The sequence below is a fragment of the Nerophis lumbriciformis genome, linkage group LG30 (assembly GCF_033978685.3).
Source record: "Nerophis lumbriciformis linkage group LG30, RoL_Nlum_v2.1, whole genome shotgun sequence".
In the NCBI taxonomy this organism is placed as follows: domain Eukaryota; kingdom Metazoa; phylum Chordata; class Actinopteri; order Syngnathiformes; family Syngnathidae; genus Nerophis; species Nerophis lumbriciformis.
Window position 1 is genome coordinate 18,002,067 of NC_084577.2, and position 21,328 is coordinate 18,023,394.

Below are 21,328 nucleotides of genomic sequence, written 5' to 3' on the forward strand. Positions count from 1 at the left end.
AAAATCGCCAAAAAATATGGATGTGGTCGAACCAAAACATCAAACATTATTCAGTGTCTTGGAACAGAATCCTCAAAAAGTATCGCCGATGTCATGAAGACGGAACCATTTAGCATGTCGACTGACGGCAGCACCAATTATGACGATGTAAAACTGTACCCCATTTGTGTTCGATATTTCGATGACGACATTGGAAAAGTATTGTCAGTACTTCTGTCTTTGAGGGAATGCAATACGTCTTCCACAGGCGAAAACATTTACAAAATACTCGCGGAAGAAATAGACTCAAACGAAATTCCTTGGCAGAATTTGGTTTGCTTTGCTGCTGATAATGCTGCAGTGATGATGGGATCTAAAAAGGGTGTTGCAGCTTTCATTACGGAAATGTCTCCTTCGGTTTACATTGCCGGTAAGTACAGTTCGTAGCATAAAAAAACTCACAAAACATAACATTTTAAGTAAATCTTTTAATACATAAACAATAAATCAAATCAAAAATAATTTCTGTGTACAGTATATCTTTTTATTTGTGAGAACGATAACATGTTCAAAACAAGTAACATATAACGCCCCCCTGAACCCCCCACCAGGACTTTGTCCTGGACCTACCGGGGCCTGCGGCCCCTGCACCCTAGCTACTAGGTTTTTCTGATTTCAAAAGTTGGCAGGTATGCTTTAGTATTGTACATGGTAATTAGGATTTGTTTTGTATTGTATATATTATATAAACCTATAACCTATAATTTTCTTTTCTGCTCTGCCCCCCTCTCCCTTGTGGAAGGGGGGGCACAGGTCCGGTGGGCATGGATGAAGTGCTGGCTGTCCAGAGTCGGGACCCGGGGTGGACCGCTCGCCTGTGCATCGGTTGGGGACAACTCTGCGCTGCTGACCCGTCTCCGCTCGGGATGGTCTGCTGCTGGCCCCACTATGGACTGGACTCTCACTATTATGTTAGATCCACTGTGGACTGGACTTTCACAATATTATGTCAGACCCACTCGACGTCCATTGCACCGCTCTCCCCTAGAGAGAGAGAGAGAGGAGGGGAGGGGGGGGGGGGGGGTCACCCACATCTGCGGTCTTCTCCAAGGTTTCTCATTGTCATTCTCATTGATATCTCACTGGGTTGAGTTTTTCCTTGCCCTTTTGTGGGATCTGAACCGAGGATATCGTTGTGGCTTGTGCAGCCCTTTGAGACACTTGTGATTTAGGGCTATATAAATAAACATTGATTGATTGATTGAATATAATAATATAATATATACAGTTTATATTCTTTACTGTACATATAATATGTACATATTACATATGTTATATTGCTACTAAGATACATTATTAGTCTACTGAATGCCTGTATTATCCTTTCCATCCTTACCCTTTCCATCCTTTGAAACTGAGCTACTGTGTGGACAATTTCCCTTGTGGATTAATAAAGTTTGTGTAAGTCTAACAACCAGGGATTCTGCAGGTATCAGCAAATCCAGTTAACATTTTTAATACCTTTTTAATGCAACCTAATCAATTTTAATCCCCATGTCCTACTACAGAGTGTTGTTATATGTGGTCAAAAGCATACAATTGTCTGTGTAGACAAAATTGGAAGCATTTGGCAATATTAATGTTGAATAGTTTACCATTTTACATAAACTGTGGCCTAACAATCATAAGGGATAATAATTATGCAAGTAAACCTTTTTAAACGCAATAAACATATTTTTCATTACTTTAGTATTTTTAACCATTGTAATTGTATGGTCAATAACTTAAGTATCCTCAATAGGTAAATAGACATAGAAATAAAATGGACTCTCGATATTTGTTGGCAAAAAAAATTGACTTGAGTAAATATAAAAAATGTCGATGTGCAGTTTTTCCCCCAACTGGAAAAACTGGGTTGGGTATTTTATTTTGTTTTACTTTTTTGTTGCCAATTGCAATCGTATGATTTTTTTAATGTCTCTGGACGTCATTTTGAATGCATTCTAATGCAATAAAAATATATTTAATGACTTTTAAAGTTTTTAATGACCTGCAGAAATCCTCAATAACTAAATATAAAAGACGGTTTGATTTTCATTTTATATTTCATTCAAGACAAATGAAAATCCCCATTTAACAGAAACGGAAAAACAGACCAAAATGGATGTTTCTTCATATTTACCATGAATTGATTTACGTGGACCCCCGTAATGTATTCAGGTGTTACCATTTAGTGGTCAATTGTACGGAATATGTACTGTACTGTGCAATCTACTAATAAAAGCTTCAATCGCACACCAGACATTTTCTTTTCAAAGTAAAAGCGGGGATACTACGGTACCCGTGTGCCTCGCTAAAATGTATTTGAAGCCCTGCACATAAATTATTTCAGATACAGCACATGACTTTAAATCTGCAGATATTTCTGAGGACATATCACACGAAAAAGAAGGCAAATGTCGTCACGCACCATTTACTTACACGTTGGTCTGCGGTCCTGTCTTTAAAATTAGCTACTTCCGGTTTTGGTAGCGGAATATGAAAACACATCCGTTTTAGTCTGTTTTTCAGTTTATATTGATATATGCGTAGATATTTATGGAAAATATCAGTCTTCTTTATTTCATGTCTGAAATAATTTCAGTGTAGAGCTCCAAATACATTTTAGCTAGAGTCACAGCCAGGCAGAAAATAAATACTAAAATAATAATAATAAATAATAAAATAAACACAACTTCCGGTCTCTGCAACTAAAACACATCGTTTTGGTCTGTTTTTTTCGTTTCTGTTTACTGGGGATTTTCTTTATTGTTATCCATCCATCCATCCATCCATGTTCTACCGCTTGTCCCTATAAAATATAAAATCAAAATCAAACAATGTTTTAATATTTAGTTATTAGTTTTCAATACAAATAAAAAGCGCTTTGTTTTTCACATTTCTTTTTTTGTATTTTAAAACAAAATTCAATTAAACCAGTCGTTTTTGTTTTCCAATTTCCATTTATGAAAATAAAATTTAATGACCAAAACATACACTGACCATATTTTAATCCCATTGTGTCGTCACATTGGACAATAAGGACAGCCATACACCAGGGGTGTCCAAAGTGCGGCTCAGGGGCCATTTGCGGCCCGCAGCTAATTTTTTAAAGGCCCACGGCTCATTTTAAAAACACTATTAAAAAAACAACATACAAAATGGAATTAAAGAGCTAACAGCTGCAATGTAATGAGAACATGTTGCAATATTGACACTAATAACACAAAGCTCCCATGCAGGCAATTTTTTCATTTAAAAAAATGTCATTGCTGTTCAGAGCTTCAATGAATTCCCATCAAATATTCCACTTTTGCGGCGGGGGAGTAGAAATATTGCATATTCTGTGTTTTTTCCATAAAAAAACAGGTTTTCATTGAAAAAAAGGGGCATGAAGCATTGACGAAAAATAAAGTTTTATGTCAATGGATGGATCTGAGGTAGATCTATAGATATTTTAGCGTTGAATGTAAACAAAAATAATAATATCTGACTTGTTTTTATCACTTCAATGACTGAGATCGTTTTGGCTCCCCGGGACCTTAAACATTCACCAAAATTAAAGGGAGCCCTAATGGTTTTGAAAATGAAAAATATCAAAATGGTCCCTGCATAATTCCATTTTTCAGTGTGTGGCCCTTAGTGGAAACTATGCCATATGAATTCTTAATTAATATACTGAAAATGCTTAAAAAGGTATCATGGTTAGGATCAAATTCAAAATAAATCATCCAGTAGATTGAAATGGAAAGTAGCGTTTAATATGGCTTAGGCATCTGTTATAAACAAACAATTTGTAATACATATTCTTTTCAACAATGCATTTTTTTTAACATTGTATATATTTAACTCTTGACAGGGCATAGAATACTTTGCCAAAAAGCCAAGCTGGACTTACCAAAATCTAAAAAAGCGACAAAACACATGATAGGTAACTATGCATAGGCAGCTGTACATTGGCGGTATTGAATTTATTTGTTTTGGGTTTTTTTAAACAATATGTTGATACCAAATACATTCATCCATCAGTTTCACAAGAAGACATCAAAGCTAAGGTTTAGCAGGGAGGAATGTCACTTTGTCACCTGCTGTATTGCAATGAATGACACTGCTGTATATACACTCACCAACCACAACAAGAGTTGTATTGAGGGCTGCAGATATCGATTATTTTACTAATCGAGTAAGCTAGCGATTATTGTGTTCAATTAATCGAGCAATTGGATAAAACACCCTTTAAAGCCTCAATGCGTATTTTAGGGGAAATAATTGATGGAAAAAAAGCAAAATTATGTTTGCAACCTTTTGTTCTTTTTATTTCTAATAAATCTTCAATATTGAAACTGCATTTTCAACACGCGAGGATTAAAAAAATGGCTGCTATTCGCCGCCAATCGTTTATCGTTGCAGACCTATAGTTGTATCTAAAATATTGTCTTCGCAACGGTAATGAAACTTAGGTTTTGTCGGGACAAATATATTGATGCATCATTTCAGTGGTTGCAGTTTGCTTTATTGCACATCTGCACTGCATAAAGAGGTTTTTATATTTGTTCTTCTTTCATTAAGCTACTAAAGCAACCAAAATAGTAGTGCAATGCAAATCTCACAACTCTCGATTTAATTTGATCACGATTATTACGGTGGCAAGTTGATTCAGAATCGGTTCAACACAATTCTCCTAATATATTATTTCGTATATAACAAAACGTTTCATTTTTTAGAAAAGCTCCTTTTAGATGCTGTATGATTTTCACATGTAGCAAGTAAGCACGGAGATTGTCTAAAAAAAGTATTTTTAAAAATAAAATTTGGAAAATTTTGAATCGTTTCAAAACCAAATCGAAATAGTGCTAATAATTGCCTCTTTGTATGATGTAGTTCAGTTTACACCGCTGCAAACTACAATTACAGTAATGACACTATTGTTACACCTCCAACAGTATATGAACTCAGTTAGCCAGCTATTACCCAGGTTCAGATTTGAAATTTGCATTATGGCTGTATTGGTGTTAGAAAATTGGACAAATTATGTTGTCCAACTGGTCCACAGAATAAAGCTTATTTTAGCCACTGTGCCCAGAAATCTGTATAGCTGTATTTTGCTGTCACACATGCCAATATGAACCGCTTTTCTGAAATTAACTAATAATGTTGTGTTCTTAATATATAATCAAAAAAATGCAGATTTTGGTAAAGCCCTCAGTAAAAGTGGGATTGTGGGTAATTCATATTTAAGGCAGGGTTGTCTAAACTAGTGATTCTTTACTGGTTTGGGTGCAGGACCCCACCATCAACCTCTTAATGACAAACAGCGACCCAAATTGGTCATCACTGTCAAAACTAACGAGTTAACTCATGTGATAAATCACCAAATTTTTTCGCACTAATTATGTATACACGTAGATGAATCACACAATTTATTTTAAGCGGTACATTCTTTTGACTTAACCGGCAAATTTCACTTCAAAATACACTCGGACTGGACTTCAGATAAAACTGTTACAAAGTTTTGAGCAAATAAATAACGTGAATTCAAGTAAAACATTTAGAAATGTTGCAGGATGACATTTTGACAATAAAATTGCATTTGTGTTAAAATATTGGAGTCTTTTTTTAATGTATTTAATCAGATTTTTTTTAAATTGACAATATTAATAGAGTAAAATATGGAAATAATATATTGCTTAATTTCTTAATATTTTGCTGGTTATAGATTACAAATAATTAGAAACACAGTAGGCCAACAAGTTAAAAATTCTTAATTATTGGTTTAAGTTGTAAAAAACGTAGTGCCGTAAAAAAGTATTGCCCCCTTCTCAAATGTTTATATATTTTTTAATATATTCTCTATTAAAATGTTTAAGACTATCAAACACATTTAAATGTTGGACAAAGATAACCAAAGTAAACAGAAAATGCAGTTTTTGAGTGTTAATTTAATATTTTAAGGGGGGGAAAAAGCTATCCAAACCTACCTGGCCCTATGTGAAAGAGTAATTGACCCCTTTGTTAAACAATGAACTTACCATGGCTAACTACATTTTTTGGAAATCTGAGTTCAATTTCACTGACCACACCCAAACTTAAATACCTCTGGACCCGTTCAACCAAGAACTTTCTTCAATAAAACCTGTCTGACAAAATTAATTCGGCCAAAAGTTCTCAAAAAGATGTAACAAAATGCCACGATCCTAGATGATAGACAAAGTAATTGACATCTATCAGTCTAGAAAGGGTTACAAAGCCATTTCTAAAGCTTTAGAACTCCAGCGAACCCCCGATGAGAGCCATTATCTACAAACAGAGAAAACTTGGAAAAGTGGTAAACCTTCCTAGAAGTGGCCTGCCTACAAAAATTACCCCAAGAGCCATCATCCAGGTCACAAGGGCATCCAAAGAACTGCAGGCTTCCCCTGCCTCAGTTAAGTCAGTGATCCGTACTCAACCATAAGGAAGAGACTGGGCAAACATGGCAGAGTTCCAAGGCAAAAACCACTGCTGACCATGAAAAACATAAAGGCTTGTCTTATTTTTGCAAAAAACCCCAAAACATCTGAATGATTCCCACGACTTTTGGGAGAATATTCTATGGACTGACGAGACGAAAGTTGATCTTTTTGGAAGGTGTCTTTCTTGTTACATTTGTAACAGCATTTCAGAAAAAGAACACGCCAACAGTCAAACGTGGTGCTGGTAGAATGATGGTCTGGGGCTGCTTTACTGCTTCAGGACCTTGACGACTTGTCGTGATCTTTGCCAGATAATTCTGCAGGAGAATGATCGGCCATCAGTTTGTGACCTTAAGCGGAAATGCACTTGGGTATTGTAGCAGAACAACGATCCAAAAACGCAGCAGCAAATCAACTTCTGAATGGCCTTAAAAACCCAAAAATGAAGGTTTTGGATTGGCCTGGTCAAAGTCCGGACTTGAATTCGATTGAAATTCCGTGGCATGGCAAAAACTTTTTTTTTTAAATCTGCAAGGAAGAGTAGGCCAACATATCTCCATAGATGTGAAAGACTCATTGCCAGTTATAGAAAACTTTCCAATTCAGTTGTTACAGCTAAGGGTGGCCCAACCACTTTTTAGGTTTCGGAGGAAATTTAAAAGTAAAGTTAAAGTACCAATGATTGTCACACACACACTAGGTGTAAATTTGTCCTCTGCATTTGAACCATTCCCTTGTTCACCCCCTGGCAGGTGAGGGGAGCAGTGGGCAGCAGCGGTGGCCGCGCCCAGGAATCATTTTGGTGATTTAACCCCCAATTCCAACCCTTGATGCTGAGTGCCAAGCAGGGAGGTAATGGGTCCCATTTTTATAGTCTTTGGTGTGACTCGGCCGGGGTTTGAACTCACAACCTACCGATCTCAGGGCGGACACTCCAACCACTAGGCCACCGAGTAAGGCGTATAAACGGAGTGGAATTGTACAGTTTTCTACTGAATGGGACACCCAAATTCCAGCTGGCTGTAATCATCCCTTTAAGGTCCTTTTTGTGAGCTCAAGCATTGCCTGTGTCTTGAAAACTGTTTTTTTTTTTACTGTTCATGCATCAGGCGGCGCTTTTTCTAGCACCTTGTTATGTACGGTCCACTGCGCCCCGATTCTCCAGGGGTTTGAACTCACAACCTACCGAACTCTAACCACTAGGCCACTGAGAAGGGTGTATTAGAAAATAAGGGAAATTCTGGTGGGGGGGGGGGGGAATCTGGTCTGGAAAATGATGAAAAATAAGGGAAAATTATGAAAAATAAGGGAAATTCTGGTCATTAAAATAAGGGAAATTCTGGTCACGAAAATAAGAAATTTCAGGTTGGAAAAAAAAATAAAAATAATTCTGAGCAAAAAATAAAATAAATTCCGGTTGGGGGTTAGGCGGTACTTTTTCACACAGGGTTAGGTAGCTTTGAATACTTGTTTCTTAAATACATAAAATCACAATTTAAAAACGGCATTTTATGTTTACTTGGGTTATCTTTGTTTACTTACATTTGTTTGATGATCTTAAACATAAAAAAATAAGAATTTGAGAAGGGGGCAAATACCTTTTCATGGCACTGTGTTGAGCCTTTGGCTGGTGTCGTTGTCTTCATTGAACCCTTGAAATCAAATTATTTTTGAAACGTCCAAATAAAAAGCAAGAACGGCTTGCAAACAAACTATTGTTCACTTAATAGAGCCCCTCAAAAGACTCTATCGCAAACAGCCCATGTTACTGAACACAGGTCCGCAGACCAAAAGTTGAGTTGGTCCCTGGTCTAAACTTTAAATAAATGATGCATTTTGTGCATTAAAGATGCAATATAGGGAAATATATGCTAAGCTATCTGAACAAAACATGTACATTTTAGCTTTGTGATATAAGTGACAAATCTTTTTGTGTAATATCTAATACATCTCATTAATAATAATTTGTAGAATACTCTAGGCCCAATTAAAAACAAGCTGCACACTCTGGACTCCCCTGATTAAAGGAGAAACATTTTTAACACATCAAATTGCTTATTTTTTAGCTTAATTTTGTATCATGTGGTAGAGCTCCATTCATACAATACGCAATTGTGTTGTGCACCTGCTAACGCGCTCTTAAGCAAGGCAATGGACCCTCTACTAAAGATCTCAACAGTGTGACACTGTTTCACAGTAGGGAAGGAATTCATATGGTCCCATTCTTGGGTGGATCTCACATGAGAGGGAGGGGTTAATCATTTAGCAATGCAGTCTGCTGGAAATGATGGAAAGCACCACTCTACATAGCAACTGGCGCTGTGGTCAAAGTTGAAATTGCCACAAAACACATTTTAAGATATTCAACATTCTACTGCCGTCTGGCGACTAAAGTGGATAGTGCAACCCCTAATTGTTCACGTGTCATGTGTCAGGTAAACCGCGACAAATGGGGCCATATGAATCCCCTTCTTACTGTATAAGCTCTTCCCTCGGACAGATCTCTTATCGCCTGCATTCTAGTAGAAACCATTTCTGAAATGTGTAGATTTACTGTAATTCATAAAAACAAAAAATAATAGTCTTCAAATTATTCCTCCTCTGGAGAAAGACAGTTTAAAAAATGACGAGCATACTTAAAATACAAAGAAAAATATGCTTGAAACCAAGATAAAATTGTACAGAAAATGAAATGCCAGTTGAGGGTATATAAAGAATACACCAGAGCCTTAATGTTGGCCAGTTAGGGATACGTTTTGTACGCTGATGTGTAAACTCAACTATCTTAAAACGGTATTTTCTCCACTGCAAATCTTCTTCAAGGGAGGGGCTCCTGACTCATCCGATTCTTCCTGTAGAAAGAAAATAACAAGTATAAAGTTTACTTTTGCCATGTTTAGACAGGGGTTCTCCCAATACCAATATTTTGGTACCGGTACCAAAACGTATTTTAGTACTTTTCAAAATAAAGGGCACAACAAAAACATTTTTAATTTTTGGCTTTATTTTAACAAAACATCTTCTGATAAATTAAATATACGTTTCTTATCGCAATCTAATAACACTTTTGGCATTACAAAACATGGAGAACTTACTAGAAAACTTCTCCTTTAGTCGTAAGTAAGCAAACAAATGCTCCTAATTTGGCTGTGGACATATGCAGTAACATATTGTCATTTTCTATTCCATTATTTTGTCAAAATTTTGAGGGACAAGCGGTAGAAAATGGATTCTTCTTCTTCTTGTTCATTTACTGTTAATATCTGATTACCTTCTGTATTAACATGTTCTATCTACATTTCTGTTAAAATGTAATAATCATTTATTCTTCTGTTTTTCGAATACATTACATTAGTTTTGGATGATACTACAAAATCTGGTATCAATCCAATACCAAGTAAATACCGGGTCATATATTAGTCATAGTTAAAGTTCTCCTGTGTCCAGTGACGTATTTTCAACAATAAAAAAAAAAAGATTTTGTGATAGTAAAAAATATCGACGTAATTATTGTAGTATCGACTAAATACAACTCTGGTGCTTGGTATCGTTACAGTGGATTGTTTTTGTGCATCCACTCATGGCATCACAAAGCTGCCATGATGCATTCCAAAAGAAATTGGCCTTTTTTTAACACTGATTTATACCTTAAGACTGATGTCCTCACCTCCTCACCTGGCCACCTAATTTAAGTCTTAATTAACCAGAAATCAGAAATGAAAATTATCTCCACTGTTTTCTCTCCTGGCTCTTCCGTCTCATTCTGTGCATCTGTGTTCTCAATTTGTATCTCTTCTACATCTCCGTCCGTCCTCACTGTCCTCAATCTCTTCTGATCTCTCTTCAGCTTCCAGAGTTGCCAACTCTTCAGTAAAGAAAGTAGATATTGACTGTCATAATAGTTGCTAGAAGTTGATATATTACATCATTGCCTCATTTGCATAATTGATTGCAATGTACACTGTAGGAGAGAGGAATACCGGGGAAGGAGACATAAAAAGTGAGTTAAGAAAATGCAAATTATGATTAGAACTGTAAATTAATTTTCTTCTGTTGATTCTTAGTGTGGTTGTATTTTTCTTTGTCCTATACTGTTAAATGATCACTTTTGATCAAAAGACCGAAGACTTGCGATATTCACGAACAAACCGGATTTATGGACTGGCCGTAACATGAACAATAGGTTTATTTTAATTTTAAATGTGACAGTGATGATCTATTTACATTAATTTTACACTGCAAACCAAGGCAGAAACAGCGGCAGCTTTGCACAGAGTGGGTGTGCATCTCCTCTCGGCTCTGACTGGAATGGAACTTTATTGTCATTGCACTTAAAAGTACGAGGAAATGTGTTTTCAGTACAAGCTGCCTAAGAGCAGACATCAGGCCCTTTTCAACAGCAGGAACTTTTACAGGAGCTTTCCCATTTACATAAATAAAACTCCCCCCGTGTTTTTACTAAAAACTACTTGGGTAGATTTAGTTCTTCAGAAACTTTTCAGAGATCTAGCCAGCTAGGTGGGACTTTTGGAAGGTTCCTCGAACCTTATCAGGGGCATGATTTGGTTTTGAACGCTGATTGGTTGAACACAGTTGGGGGCGATCCTAAAACTTATTTTCCGAACACAGCACGACCATTTACAGGATTTTAGGTGACTTACTTATTTCTTGTGTATTTAAGTTACAACAAACTTGACAACAGTAAGAAGAAGGAAAGGAACTTTCGACTTGCAGGAACTTTTGTGGGGCATCTTTGTGCTAAAGAACGCTGATAAGTGGAACAGTTTTTACTCAACCGTAGTCTTTAAACTATATCTATGCAGTTTCATGTTTTTTTTTTTATTATTATAAACTTCATTTCAATATGCGAAGCTATGAGAAGTGGAGGGCCTCTTTTAAAAAGGTATTTACAGAGGAAAACAAAGCCGGACTAGAAGCAACAACCTCAGCTGAGACTTTGTGGAAAAATGTGAAATAAATGAGACAGTACACGAGTGGAACAAAGGTAAATTGCATGAAATATTAAGTATTTACTACATTACATGTTGTAAAAGTAGTCATCCATCCATCCATCCACTACCGCTTATTCCCTTTGGGGTCGCGGGGGGCGCTGGAGCCTATCTCAGCTACAATCGGGCGGAAGGCGGGGTACACCCTGGACAAGTCGCCACCTCATCGCAGGGCCAAAAAGTAGTCAGTGACACTCCATTTGTGTAGTTATTAGCAACAACCCGAGTGAACAGAATGCTAACGCTAACAAGCTAACGCTTAAGCCGATGTGTTCCTGATGTCGGCGTGAGATAAACACTGACATTTATTCTTTATATATTGTTATTTACAGCTGAAATGGACCAAAAGGAGTCGTCTGACCCTCATGCATTCATCATTTACTCAAGACGACTTTCTGACTGTTGGACATTGCGAACAAAAGCCTGAATTTCTATAAACAATTTGGTACACTTTATTTCTTGAATTACGGTATATTGTTTTGTATATGATTGCTTTGTATTTCATTGACTTACTTTTTAGTAAAATAAATATGACCTCATATTGTCTGTTTATTTACATGGTACAGTGTAAAAATATACTTAACCACTCCTCCATACGTCATCAGCCTGATTTGTATAAACAACTCTGAACTGTGAAATGCGGTGGAAACACAAACCACACACTTCTACAGGAACCTCTAGATCCAGGAACTAGAGGTTCCAGGAACTTATGAGTTTTTTAACTTTTGGTGAAAAAAGGCCTACTCAGTAGACAGGGGACCGCCTGTGAGGAAAGGCTCACGGCAGCACTGCTTCTAATTTGCGGACATTAGAGTGATACGCGCTTTCATGTCTCCAAAAACATCCAAAAAAAGTCGCTAGATTTGTCGCTAGTCCTTTTTGAGAAAGAAAGTGACTAAGAGGAGTTCAAAGATACTAGATTTAGCGACAAATTCGCAAAGTAAACCAATCAGAGTTGCTTCTGATTGGTTTATGTTGCGTGGTGCCTTCCGTGGTTGGCTAGATTCAGGCACAATAATTCATAAATTGTTCGAGGATCGGTCATTTCAGTCAGGCAATCAGAGTTACTTGAACTACGGCCAGCCGCGAGGAAAAAAATCTATATAGAGCAGTGAAAGGGGAAAGTAAGACATGTCAAGTGTGGCGTGAGAATGGGTTACATTGCGTGACTTTAACGCTCAAAGCGTGAGGCTTGGTAGCTTTGAATTCATGAGAGCCAGCTCGCTGTTAGCGGTTAGCTAGTGTATCCTCCTACGGTGTGAAGTAAAGAATGTTTCACTATTCCTCGTTCTTTAGGAATGATAATTGTAAGAACCGTAGATTATTGGTCGCCACGGAGGCAAGGATTAGTGATTTAGAAATAGCTAAAATACTGCCGACTGCTGATGAACGTTAGCTGCTCGCTAGCTAGCCATGTTTTAAAGCACCTTTTGTAGAGTGGTGCTTCAGTGTTTATAGCTTCACCTCTACTGTTAGGTTTTATAAGCCAAAATGCTTCCATTGTCTCAACACTGTGACTGCTTGTAAGTACTCTGTGTGTGTGTGTTGCCGAACATGTGCCTCTGCTCGAATTACCAGCAATGTCACGAGGTGACGATGTGACATTGTGCTTAAAAAAAATATTGTATACCGGTAGTAAACTATAGTACCATTATTAATTCATTAGAACCGCCGTACTTTATGAGTACTGGTATACCGTACAAGCCTAGTTTTGACATAATGTAATAAAGAAGAATGCTGATTGATGTTTAACCTGCGTGTCTGGGGCGCTCCGTCTGCCAGTGCCTGATGATAGAAGATCTTCCTTAATCAGAGTTGGAGGCTCATCTGCTCCATCCTGTCCAGAGTGAACTGGTTCTGGATTTGTTAGGTGTCAACATTTTGTTTTTAAATGAAGGATAAGCATTGAAGAAACTGAAAAATAAATACAGTGGAACCCTGATTTACGAATCCCTCATTGTACAAACCTTTTGATTTACGAACCACCGGCTTTTATGTCAGTGTACGCACGTTTATTCCACCCATTGTGTGCCTCGCAGCGCCACCATTTTGTGCCCGGCAGCACAGTCATTGTGGGCGGGCTAATCATTTTCTGGTGGATTTGTATTGTATTTGTATTCCCAATAACTGTAGCGACCTGCCTAGATTTCTCTATAGAATCTCCTCTCTGGTCAACAAAAGCACCATGAGGGTTCTGGCGGGAACTCTCGTTCAACCCTTTTTCGATTACGCATGCACCTCCTGGTACCCTAGCACCTCCAAAACCCTCAAATCTAGACTCCAAACATCCCAGAACAAGCTAGTCAGATTACTTCTAGACCTCCACCCCAGATCACACCTCACTCCTACCCACTTCTCCAAAGTGGGCTGGCTCAGGGTGGAGGACAGAGTAAAACAACTTGCACTGAGCCTAGTCTATAAAATCCGCTACACCTCCCTGATGATGTCATGTCAAACTACTTCCTTAACGTAAATGACTGCCATAACCACAACACCAGGGGGAGCTCTACTAACCACGTTAAACCCAGATTCTGATCCAACAAAGGTCTTAACTCATTCTCTTTTTATGCCACATCAATGTGGAATGCGCTCCCAAAAAGTATACAAGAAAGGGCATCTCTATCCTCCTTCAAAACCGCAATAAAAGTACACCTCCAGGCAACTTCAACCCTAAACTAACACCCTCCCCGGATTGTTGTTAATAATCAAATGTAAACAATCAAATGCAGATACTTTTCTTATGCCTTCTGATCTCCCTCTCTCTCTCTCTATGTCCACTACTTGCTGTACATATCCTACCAAGTCAGACCTACACTGTTTCAATATCCATTTCTCTGTTCTCAATTGTTGATGACTGATGATAACAACCAAACCTAACCCCCCCCTCCCCCCCACCTCCACACCCCGAAATGTAAATAATGTAAATAATTAAATGTATACACCCTGATGATTATCTTGTGTGATGACTGTATTATGATGATAGTATATATGATAGTATGTATCTGTATCATGAATTAGTTTAAGTGGACCCCGACTTAAACAAGTTGAAAAACTTATTCGGGTGTTACCATTTAGTGGTCAATTGTACGGAATATGTACTTCACTGTGCAACCTACTAATACAAGTCTCAATCAATCAATCGATCAATATTGAGGAGCTTTGTGATTTCAAACTGTGGGGGCACCACAGGGCTAGTGACAGTGTGTGCGTTTAAGCAGTTCAGCTAGTTGTTGTTTTGGCATTGTAATGAAATAGATAGTTGATCCATCACCTCCTTGTTATGTTTGTTTAAAATACAGTACTGTATAATGCTTTATATTGTGTTCAAAGTATACAAACTTTTACAAAAATATGGACTTTTGTCAAAGTTCTAACCCATTATCCACGTTTACATTGTTTCTTATGGAGACATTTGTTTCACTATGCAGGCTTTTCTGTTTACAAACACTGTTCAAGAACCAATTAAGTTCGTACATCGAGGTTCCACTGTAATCATTTTGAGTAAACACCAATGCATGAAAAAGCAAGTCAATGACTTACCATCCACGATCTCCTGGCCGAGCATTGGCGGTTGAGAGTCTTCAGTTCGGAGGTTCGAGGTATGAGGAGGGCTGACCTGCTGTGAGCTGGAGGTGCTGCTGCTGTTGTTGTCCATCTTGGCATGATAGACGTCAGACAGAAAGCTCTGGTTGCTATTTTCATCTGATGCAAACAATGTGGGAGAGTCAAATTAAGCATTAAATCTGTTTGGTTTTTTAATTTTTTCATCATATAAAGCAGGGGTCTTCAGCGTTTTCCAGGCCACGGCCCCCAAACTGATGGAGAGATGGAGCTGGGACCCCTACGTATTAAATTTTATTTTAAATTAAAAGGTGCACTGTTAAATTGCGGTGTCTGAGGTGCAGGGTAGGCTTATCTCGCTTCTATTGCTGTTTTTTGTTGTATTACAAAACCATACATCTTGCCGATTCAAACACCTAAACATCGGCATACATTTCACAATTGAATTGATACGGTACCAGTTCCCTGTACCTGAGAATTGATACCGGTACCAATTTTCTGTACTTTTGTATGTGTTCATAAATGTTAAAAGTTTATTAATCAAACCTTCTTTTTTTTCCTAAGTAACATGTTATGATAATTGTGCTGGGCAGGTTTTATATCATGTTTTGTTGAGTCTCATTTGCAGGTGTCATATAGTAGACTTTGCATGAATGCTTTTTTAAAGTAATACTTTTGTGCCATGAACAAAACACAAGTAATGAAAAAACATGGTGTTTACTTTTTGGTATCAAAATAAAACACAAAGCATATTGACTAATGAAGAGGAAGTCCAATAAATAAGCTACCCCCACCCACACCCCCTGAAGCTCCTGGTTTTCAGCAATTGAACATGCAAAGTTTAGCAAAAAAAAACAACATTAAAATATGCGTTAGTTTTTAAAGAATTAAAAAATTATCAACAGAGTTTACATAAATACATAATACCCCATTCATCCAAATGAATCACTATGTCTGTTTCTGTCACTATGTTATTTAGTCACTACAGTAATTCAATTGTGTTCACATCCACAGGAACCACATGGGTTAGCCTACTCTATTTAGTATTTACAACCTTACAAGTGTTCACTTCACAGCCACAGATGGTTAATCTAGTTATTTACACATTACTTTGGTTCATTCACACATTACTTTGGCATTTCTGCTTTGATGCCTCTGACATGAGCCATCCATCCATCCATTTTCTACCGCTTGTCCCTTTTTGGGGTCGCGGGGGGTCGCTGGAGCCTATTCCTGGCAAATTTCTGAGCAGCTTGCATTTTCCTTTTTGTTTCTGCTTTAGTGGATTCTGCCTTGAATTTTGTAGCCCATTTCTGTCTCTTCCACTCCCTCTCCACTTCTAACTGCTCCAAATGCAAAAACCATAAAGAGTACAAACAATGTTTATTCTATTAGCTAACTTCCTTTATCTGAATAGCCATTTGTGATTCATAGCATGAAATAACCAATATTTTGCAGTCATGGTGTATATGTTTCAAAAGTATTCAACTATTCAATGTTAAATATAAAGAGTAGAAATAATGAACAAAATGTCAGCTAGTGTCTTGTTCTAAAACACCAATGAAAATTAAATTTAGCATTTAGGCTATACTGTAGCAAAAGTCATCACATGTCTGCTACAATAAAGTGTGTTCTAAAATGTGTATTTCACGTCTTCCATGTCGAGAGCAGTTTTGATTTGGGCTTACATGGTAAACAACTAAAATGAATGTTTTGGGCATTGTTTTATCCAGACGCATACATTTGTCCAAATGTGGCCAAGTAGAAGCATTACGGGTTTCTTGGACGTCGTCTACATCGCTAAAAGAAAAATCTAAGGAAGAGAATCCCTCTGCCATCTTCCACCCGTTTTTTTTAATACATAAATCGCCCGCTTGAATATTCTCTCTTCTCTTCTCCAACTCTCTCGTAGTCATTTGTGGTGTGCGTGTCTGTTGTGATTTCCGTTCCTGGTTCGATGACCCGCCCTATCTTGCCTCTGATTGGGTTGTTCGTAATGTTTTGCCTGAATCTTAACCAATCGTGACTCATCATAGTAAACCAACCAACCAATCATGGATTTTCTTATACGTAAACCAACCGATCATCATAGATTTTTACCGTATATTTTGTCCCCTGCCCGTGGAGTTGCTTCGCTACGTAGCTTCGATTTTTAAGTTAATCATTTTTTAATGGAAAACCGTAGTTTTTACCAAAGCAGCCGTAAACGGGAATAGATTATCAAAAACCGTAATCATTACAGGAAAACCGTAGTTGTTGGCATGTATGGCAAAGAGACGGATCAAGATTTTAACACACATTGTATGTCAGAAATAACGAAGAAAAACTGAAAATATTTTTTTATATTTTTACAGAGGGATAAAAGATGGAAATCGCATGCCTGTATAATGTTTTGTCATCTCATCAATCTGAATGCAGGCTGTGAGGATTGTGTATTCGATGTGGGAGGTATCGCTCCTGTTTATTTTTGTTGGCCAAACTGTTGTACTGAACCACTAGGAGGTATTGGAGAAGAACAAAGCTTGTTTATTAAACTTCATCTTCATTAGTCAAACTGCTTTGAGTTTTATATTGATATCGAAAAGTAAACACCATGTTTGTTTGTTTTTACACTACTTATGTTTTTTTCATGTCACAAAGGTACTACTTTAAAAAGAATTAATGTGACTTAGCTTTATGTTAATGTTTTATTGTGTATAATTAATTCCTGAACGACATATTTCTGCTCAAAATCTTAATGGATCTGTCCCGATACAGCATGTACATGTACATATAAATGTATATAACTTTAGAAAATACATAAATTATATAAAAATACCTCTCAATCAAAATGTAAAAATAGAGACAAAGGTATCATGTAAAGACAAAAAGATTGTTGATATTATTAATGAAGAAAAAATTAATACTTGTATTTAGATATATTGATAACGTTTATCTAAAGCCTTTTTATTATACAGTACAAATTATGTAGAGGTGGCAACCTCGTCTAACTGTTTATGATCCATGTTTATTGGGGAGTTGTTCTTGTGGTTGATACGCATTAACTTAGTTTTTGATGTGTTGATTTTGAGTCCAAGCGAAGCAGCTGTTGTTTCCAGTTTGCATGATTTCTCCTGCATATGTTGGTGTGTGTGTGCTAGGAGTGCTAAATCATCAGCAAAATCCAGGCCTTCCAACTGCTCAGTCAGGCTCCACTGTACGCCAGTTCGGTTATTGCTTGTTGTTTGTGTCATGGTCCAGTCTATACAGAGGATGAACAGGAAGGGCGAGAGCATGCATCCCTGCCGCACCCCAGTCAGGACCTCGAAGGGCTCTGACAGGCAGCCTTCATGGAGGACACGACACTGCATCCCTCGGTAGGTGTTCTTGATAAGCTTAATCAACTTTGGGGGAATGCCATAGTGAGCCATCACTCTCCACAGCATCTCCCGATCCACACTGTCAAAAGCCTTTTCAAAATCGATGAAGTTGACATAGACAGGGGAGTTCTGATTACTTCACATCAAATATTCCACTAAGAAAAATATTTTTGGTGGAAGATTTTGCAAATTTGGTAAATAAATAACCCCAAAACTTATATTTTGTTGTTTTCTTACTGTACCAAAAATGAACCGAACCGTGACCTCTATACCGAGGAACGTACCGAACCGAAGTTTTTGTGTACCGTTACACCCCTAGCATATATACATATACACATATAAAAGCACAATCTGCGTTCGCAGTCAAACCGACTACTTTGTCACATGCAATGGTGCCGTGCGATGAAAACCGCAAAAAAAAATGTTAGCGCAAACCGAAATATACAAAAAGTGTGGTGTAACAAAACTGTAGTACCACTATACGTGATTAAAAGGGGAGCTGAAATCCAATATTTTCACAGCCATTGATGTATTTGTAACAAATCCACCTGGACACTCACCAGCAAAATCTGGCAAAGGGTTTGTGCACCATTGCGATGAATAACTGCAAAAAAAAGACGATAGCGCAAACCGAAATATACAACAAGTGTGGTGTAAGAAAACTGTAATACCACTGTATGTGGTTAAAAGGGGTGCTGAAATCCAGTGATGTGCGGTCACAGGTGAGGCGGGGCCTCACCTGCCATCATGGAAAGAAAAAAAATGTAAAAAGAAAAAAATCGATTAAATTGTTATATGTATTCAGTGATTACACTATAAAGTTATTTTCCATTTAACTTCACCAGTTTTAGATTATTTTTATTCAAAATCGCTGAATTTTCACATTTGCCGTTCAAATACTGAGAAGAGACGGTGCGGTGATCAGCAGCCAGTTGAGGCACGTCACTCAGTTGTGCCTCAACATGGATTGCGGACTCGGCTAACTGCTGGCCTGCTGTGCAGTGAGACCGTATTGCTATATTAACTATATTATACATTTCCATAGTTTAGTTAGCTGAGGTATATAATGTACAGTGTATTTTGTCAACAACTGTATGTGTGTAAAGTATTTATTGTGCTGAGCAATCATAAAACTGCTGCGAAGACGCACTGCCTGAGGCTTGCGTAGTCCCGCCTCCTGGTGCCGGTTAATGCACCCCCCGACGGGAGCGCCGCACCAACCAAAGCCCACACCCAAACCCTCCACATGCAAGACCGAATCCACCCAAAAAAAGTCACTTAACAAGAAGCCAAAAAGTGCAAAAACAACAATGCTCGCGCCGGAGGAGCGTGAACGACTGCAGGGACGCAACATTAGGTACACCTGCAGACTGCAGCACGGATTTCATATTTCATTCATTCACAACTCCTCCAACACGAACACCACTGTTCCCGCACTTATAAGTAAAGGTAAGACCATAATAATGTTTTTTTAATTAAATGTGATTTTTTTTTTGTGTGCTACAGTTTGTATGTGTAAAGTTAAAGTTAAGTTAAAGTACCAATGATTGTCACACACACACTAGGTGTGGTGACATTTGTCCTCTGCATTTGACCCGTCCCCTTGATCACCCCCTGGGAGGTGAGGGGAGCAGTGGGCACCAGCGGCGCCGCGCCCGGGAATAATTTTTGGTGCTTTAACCCCAAATTCCAACACTTGATGCTGAGTGCCAAGCAGGGAAGAATGCTGGTATGAGCTTTCAAACATAACCCGTTAACTGCTGCCAATAAAATGGTGAATAAGATACTCTTTAGGGTTCATATGTTTGTAAATCTGACTGTGATGAAGTCGGTGCCTCACCAGCCATCAACCTCACCCCAGGTCACTGAAGTGTTGTGTAAGAAAACTGTAGTACCACTGTACGTGATTAAAAGGGGTGATGAAATCCAATACTTTCACAGCCATTGATGTATTTGTAACAAATCCACCTGGACACTCACCAGCGAAATCTGGCAAAGAGTTTGTGTTTTCCAGCACCACATCTTTGAGTCCTCTGACGTCTCCACCTGCAGTAGATTTGCTGCGATAGATCTGACATGAAAAGCACTGATGAGTCACACACTCACACATTAAATACTGTATATCAGGGGAGTTACCTCCACAAAAAAATTCAAAAAAATGTGCAACCCCACCTGCTTTGTTTCTGTCACCGGCACCCACTTGAATATGCGCAGGGACGTGTCTCCAACAGTCACCCATTTCTTCTCCCTGAGGATTAAAGTAGTTTGGCTATATTTAGACAAAAGCTAACAAGCATCTCCCCTTTATCGGCGGATTTGATCCACGTCCCTTACAGTGCATATCGTGTTTTCTTAAAATGCACGGCAAATTAAGTACGTGTCCGTCGTGTGCAAATGACGCTGACGTGTCTGGAATGTCGTGCTTCTTACTGTCACATGAAATCGCCAACTGGATCTCGCAATAAGTAGTGCAGAGCTGCAGCCATATTGACAGCTCCTGGCGGAAAAATTTGCAATAGCCCCGCCTTCTTTTAGCAAACGGGCACACTGATTGGCTACAAGCCCCGTCGATCATTGAACTTTTCCGACTGAAGTTAGTTGAACGACGTAGCAGCTAACTACCGATGGCCCGCTAAAACATTCCCTCCGTATTGTTAACTGGACACGCTACGTACCATTTCCGCACTTTCTCGATGGCAGCCAGAACCTTTTTGATGTCATCTTTAGCACGACTCCTGGTCTCTGCACGGCCTGATCGTCCCGACATCTTGACGTTGTTATGAATCATCTAATGATGCATGAGGAAAACTTAAGATCTAGCCCCCGCTTGGTCAATACCGGAGAGATCTCGCGAGATTTCACCCCACTGTAATCTTTACCGTAATGCACGCCTACTCTCCCTTGCGTTGGTGCTGCTCTGCATCGGTAG

At 38.3% G+C, this 21,328-nt stretch overlaps 1 protein-coding gene across 5 annotated transcripts; it reads right to left on the reverse strand.

The window, feature by feature from the left end:
- Nucleotides 1–558: 558 nt before the first annotated feature.
- On the reverse strand, nt 559–21,229 carry bcl7bb (BAF chromatin remodeling complex subunit BCL7B b). 5 transcript variants are annotated; one of them, XM_061925706.1, is made up of 7 exons: nt 21,075–21,229; nt 20,572–20,647; nt 20,380–20,470; nt 15,020–15,181; nt 13,233–13,336; nt 9,252–9,322; nt 965–1,023 (listed from the first exon to the last, which is right to left on the reverse strand). In XM_061925706.1, coding segments are annotated over exons 1-7 (618 nt in total). In that variant the 5' UTR covers nt 21,188–21,229; the 3' UTR covers nt 965–1,022. The 5 variants fall into 5 exon arrangements, with proteins under 5 accessions (XP_061781693.1, XP_061781694.1, XP_061781690.1 ...); XM_061925707.2 differs by lacking the exon at nt 965–1,023 and adding an exon at nt 2,274–2,830; XM_061925709.1 differs by lacking the exon at nt 9,252–9,322 and having other exon boundaries at nt 559–1,023.
- Nucleotides 21,230–21,328: the final 99 nt, after the last annotated feature.

Coding starts and splice junctions, on each gene's coding strand:
- bcl7bb (XM_061925706.1), bottom strand. CDS start 21,187: ATGATTCATAACAACGTCAAGATGTCGGGACGATCAGGCCGTGCAGAG. Junction 20,648..21,074: donor ATCGAGAAAGTGCGGAAATG/GTACGTAGCGTG, acceptor TTTAATCCTCAG/GGAGAAGAAATGGGTGACTG. Junction 20,471..20,571: donor CGGTGACAGAAACAAAGCAG/GTGGGGTTGCAC, acceptor TTTTCATGTCAG/ATCTATCGCAGCAAATCTAC.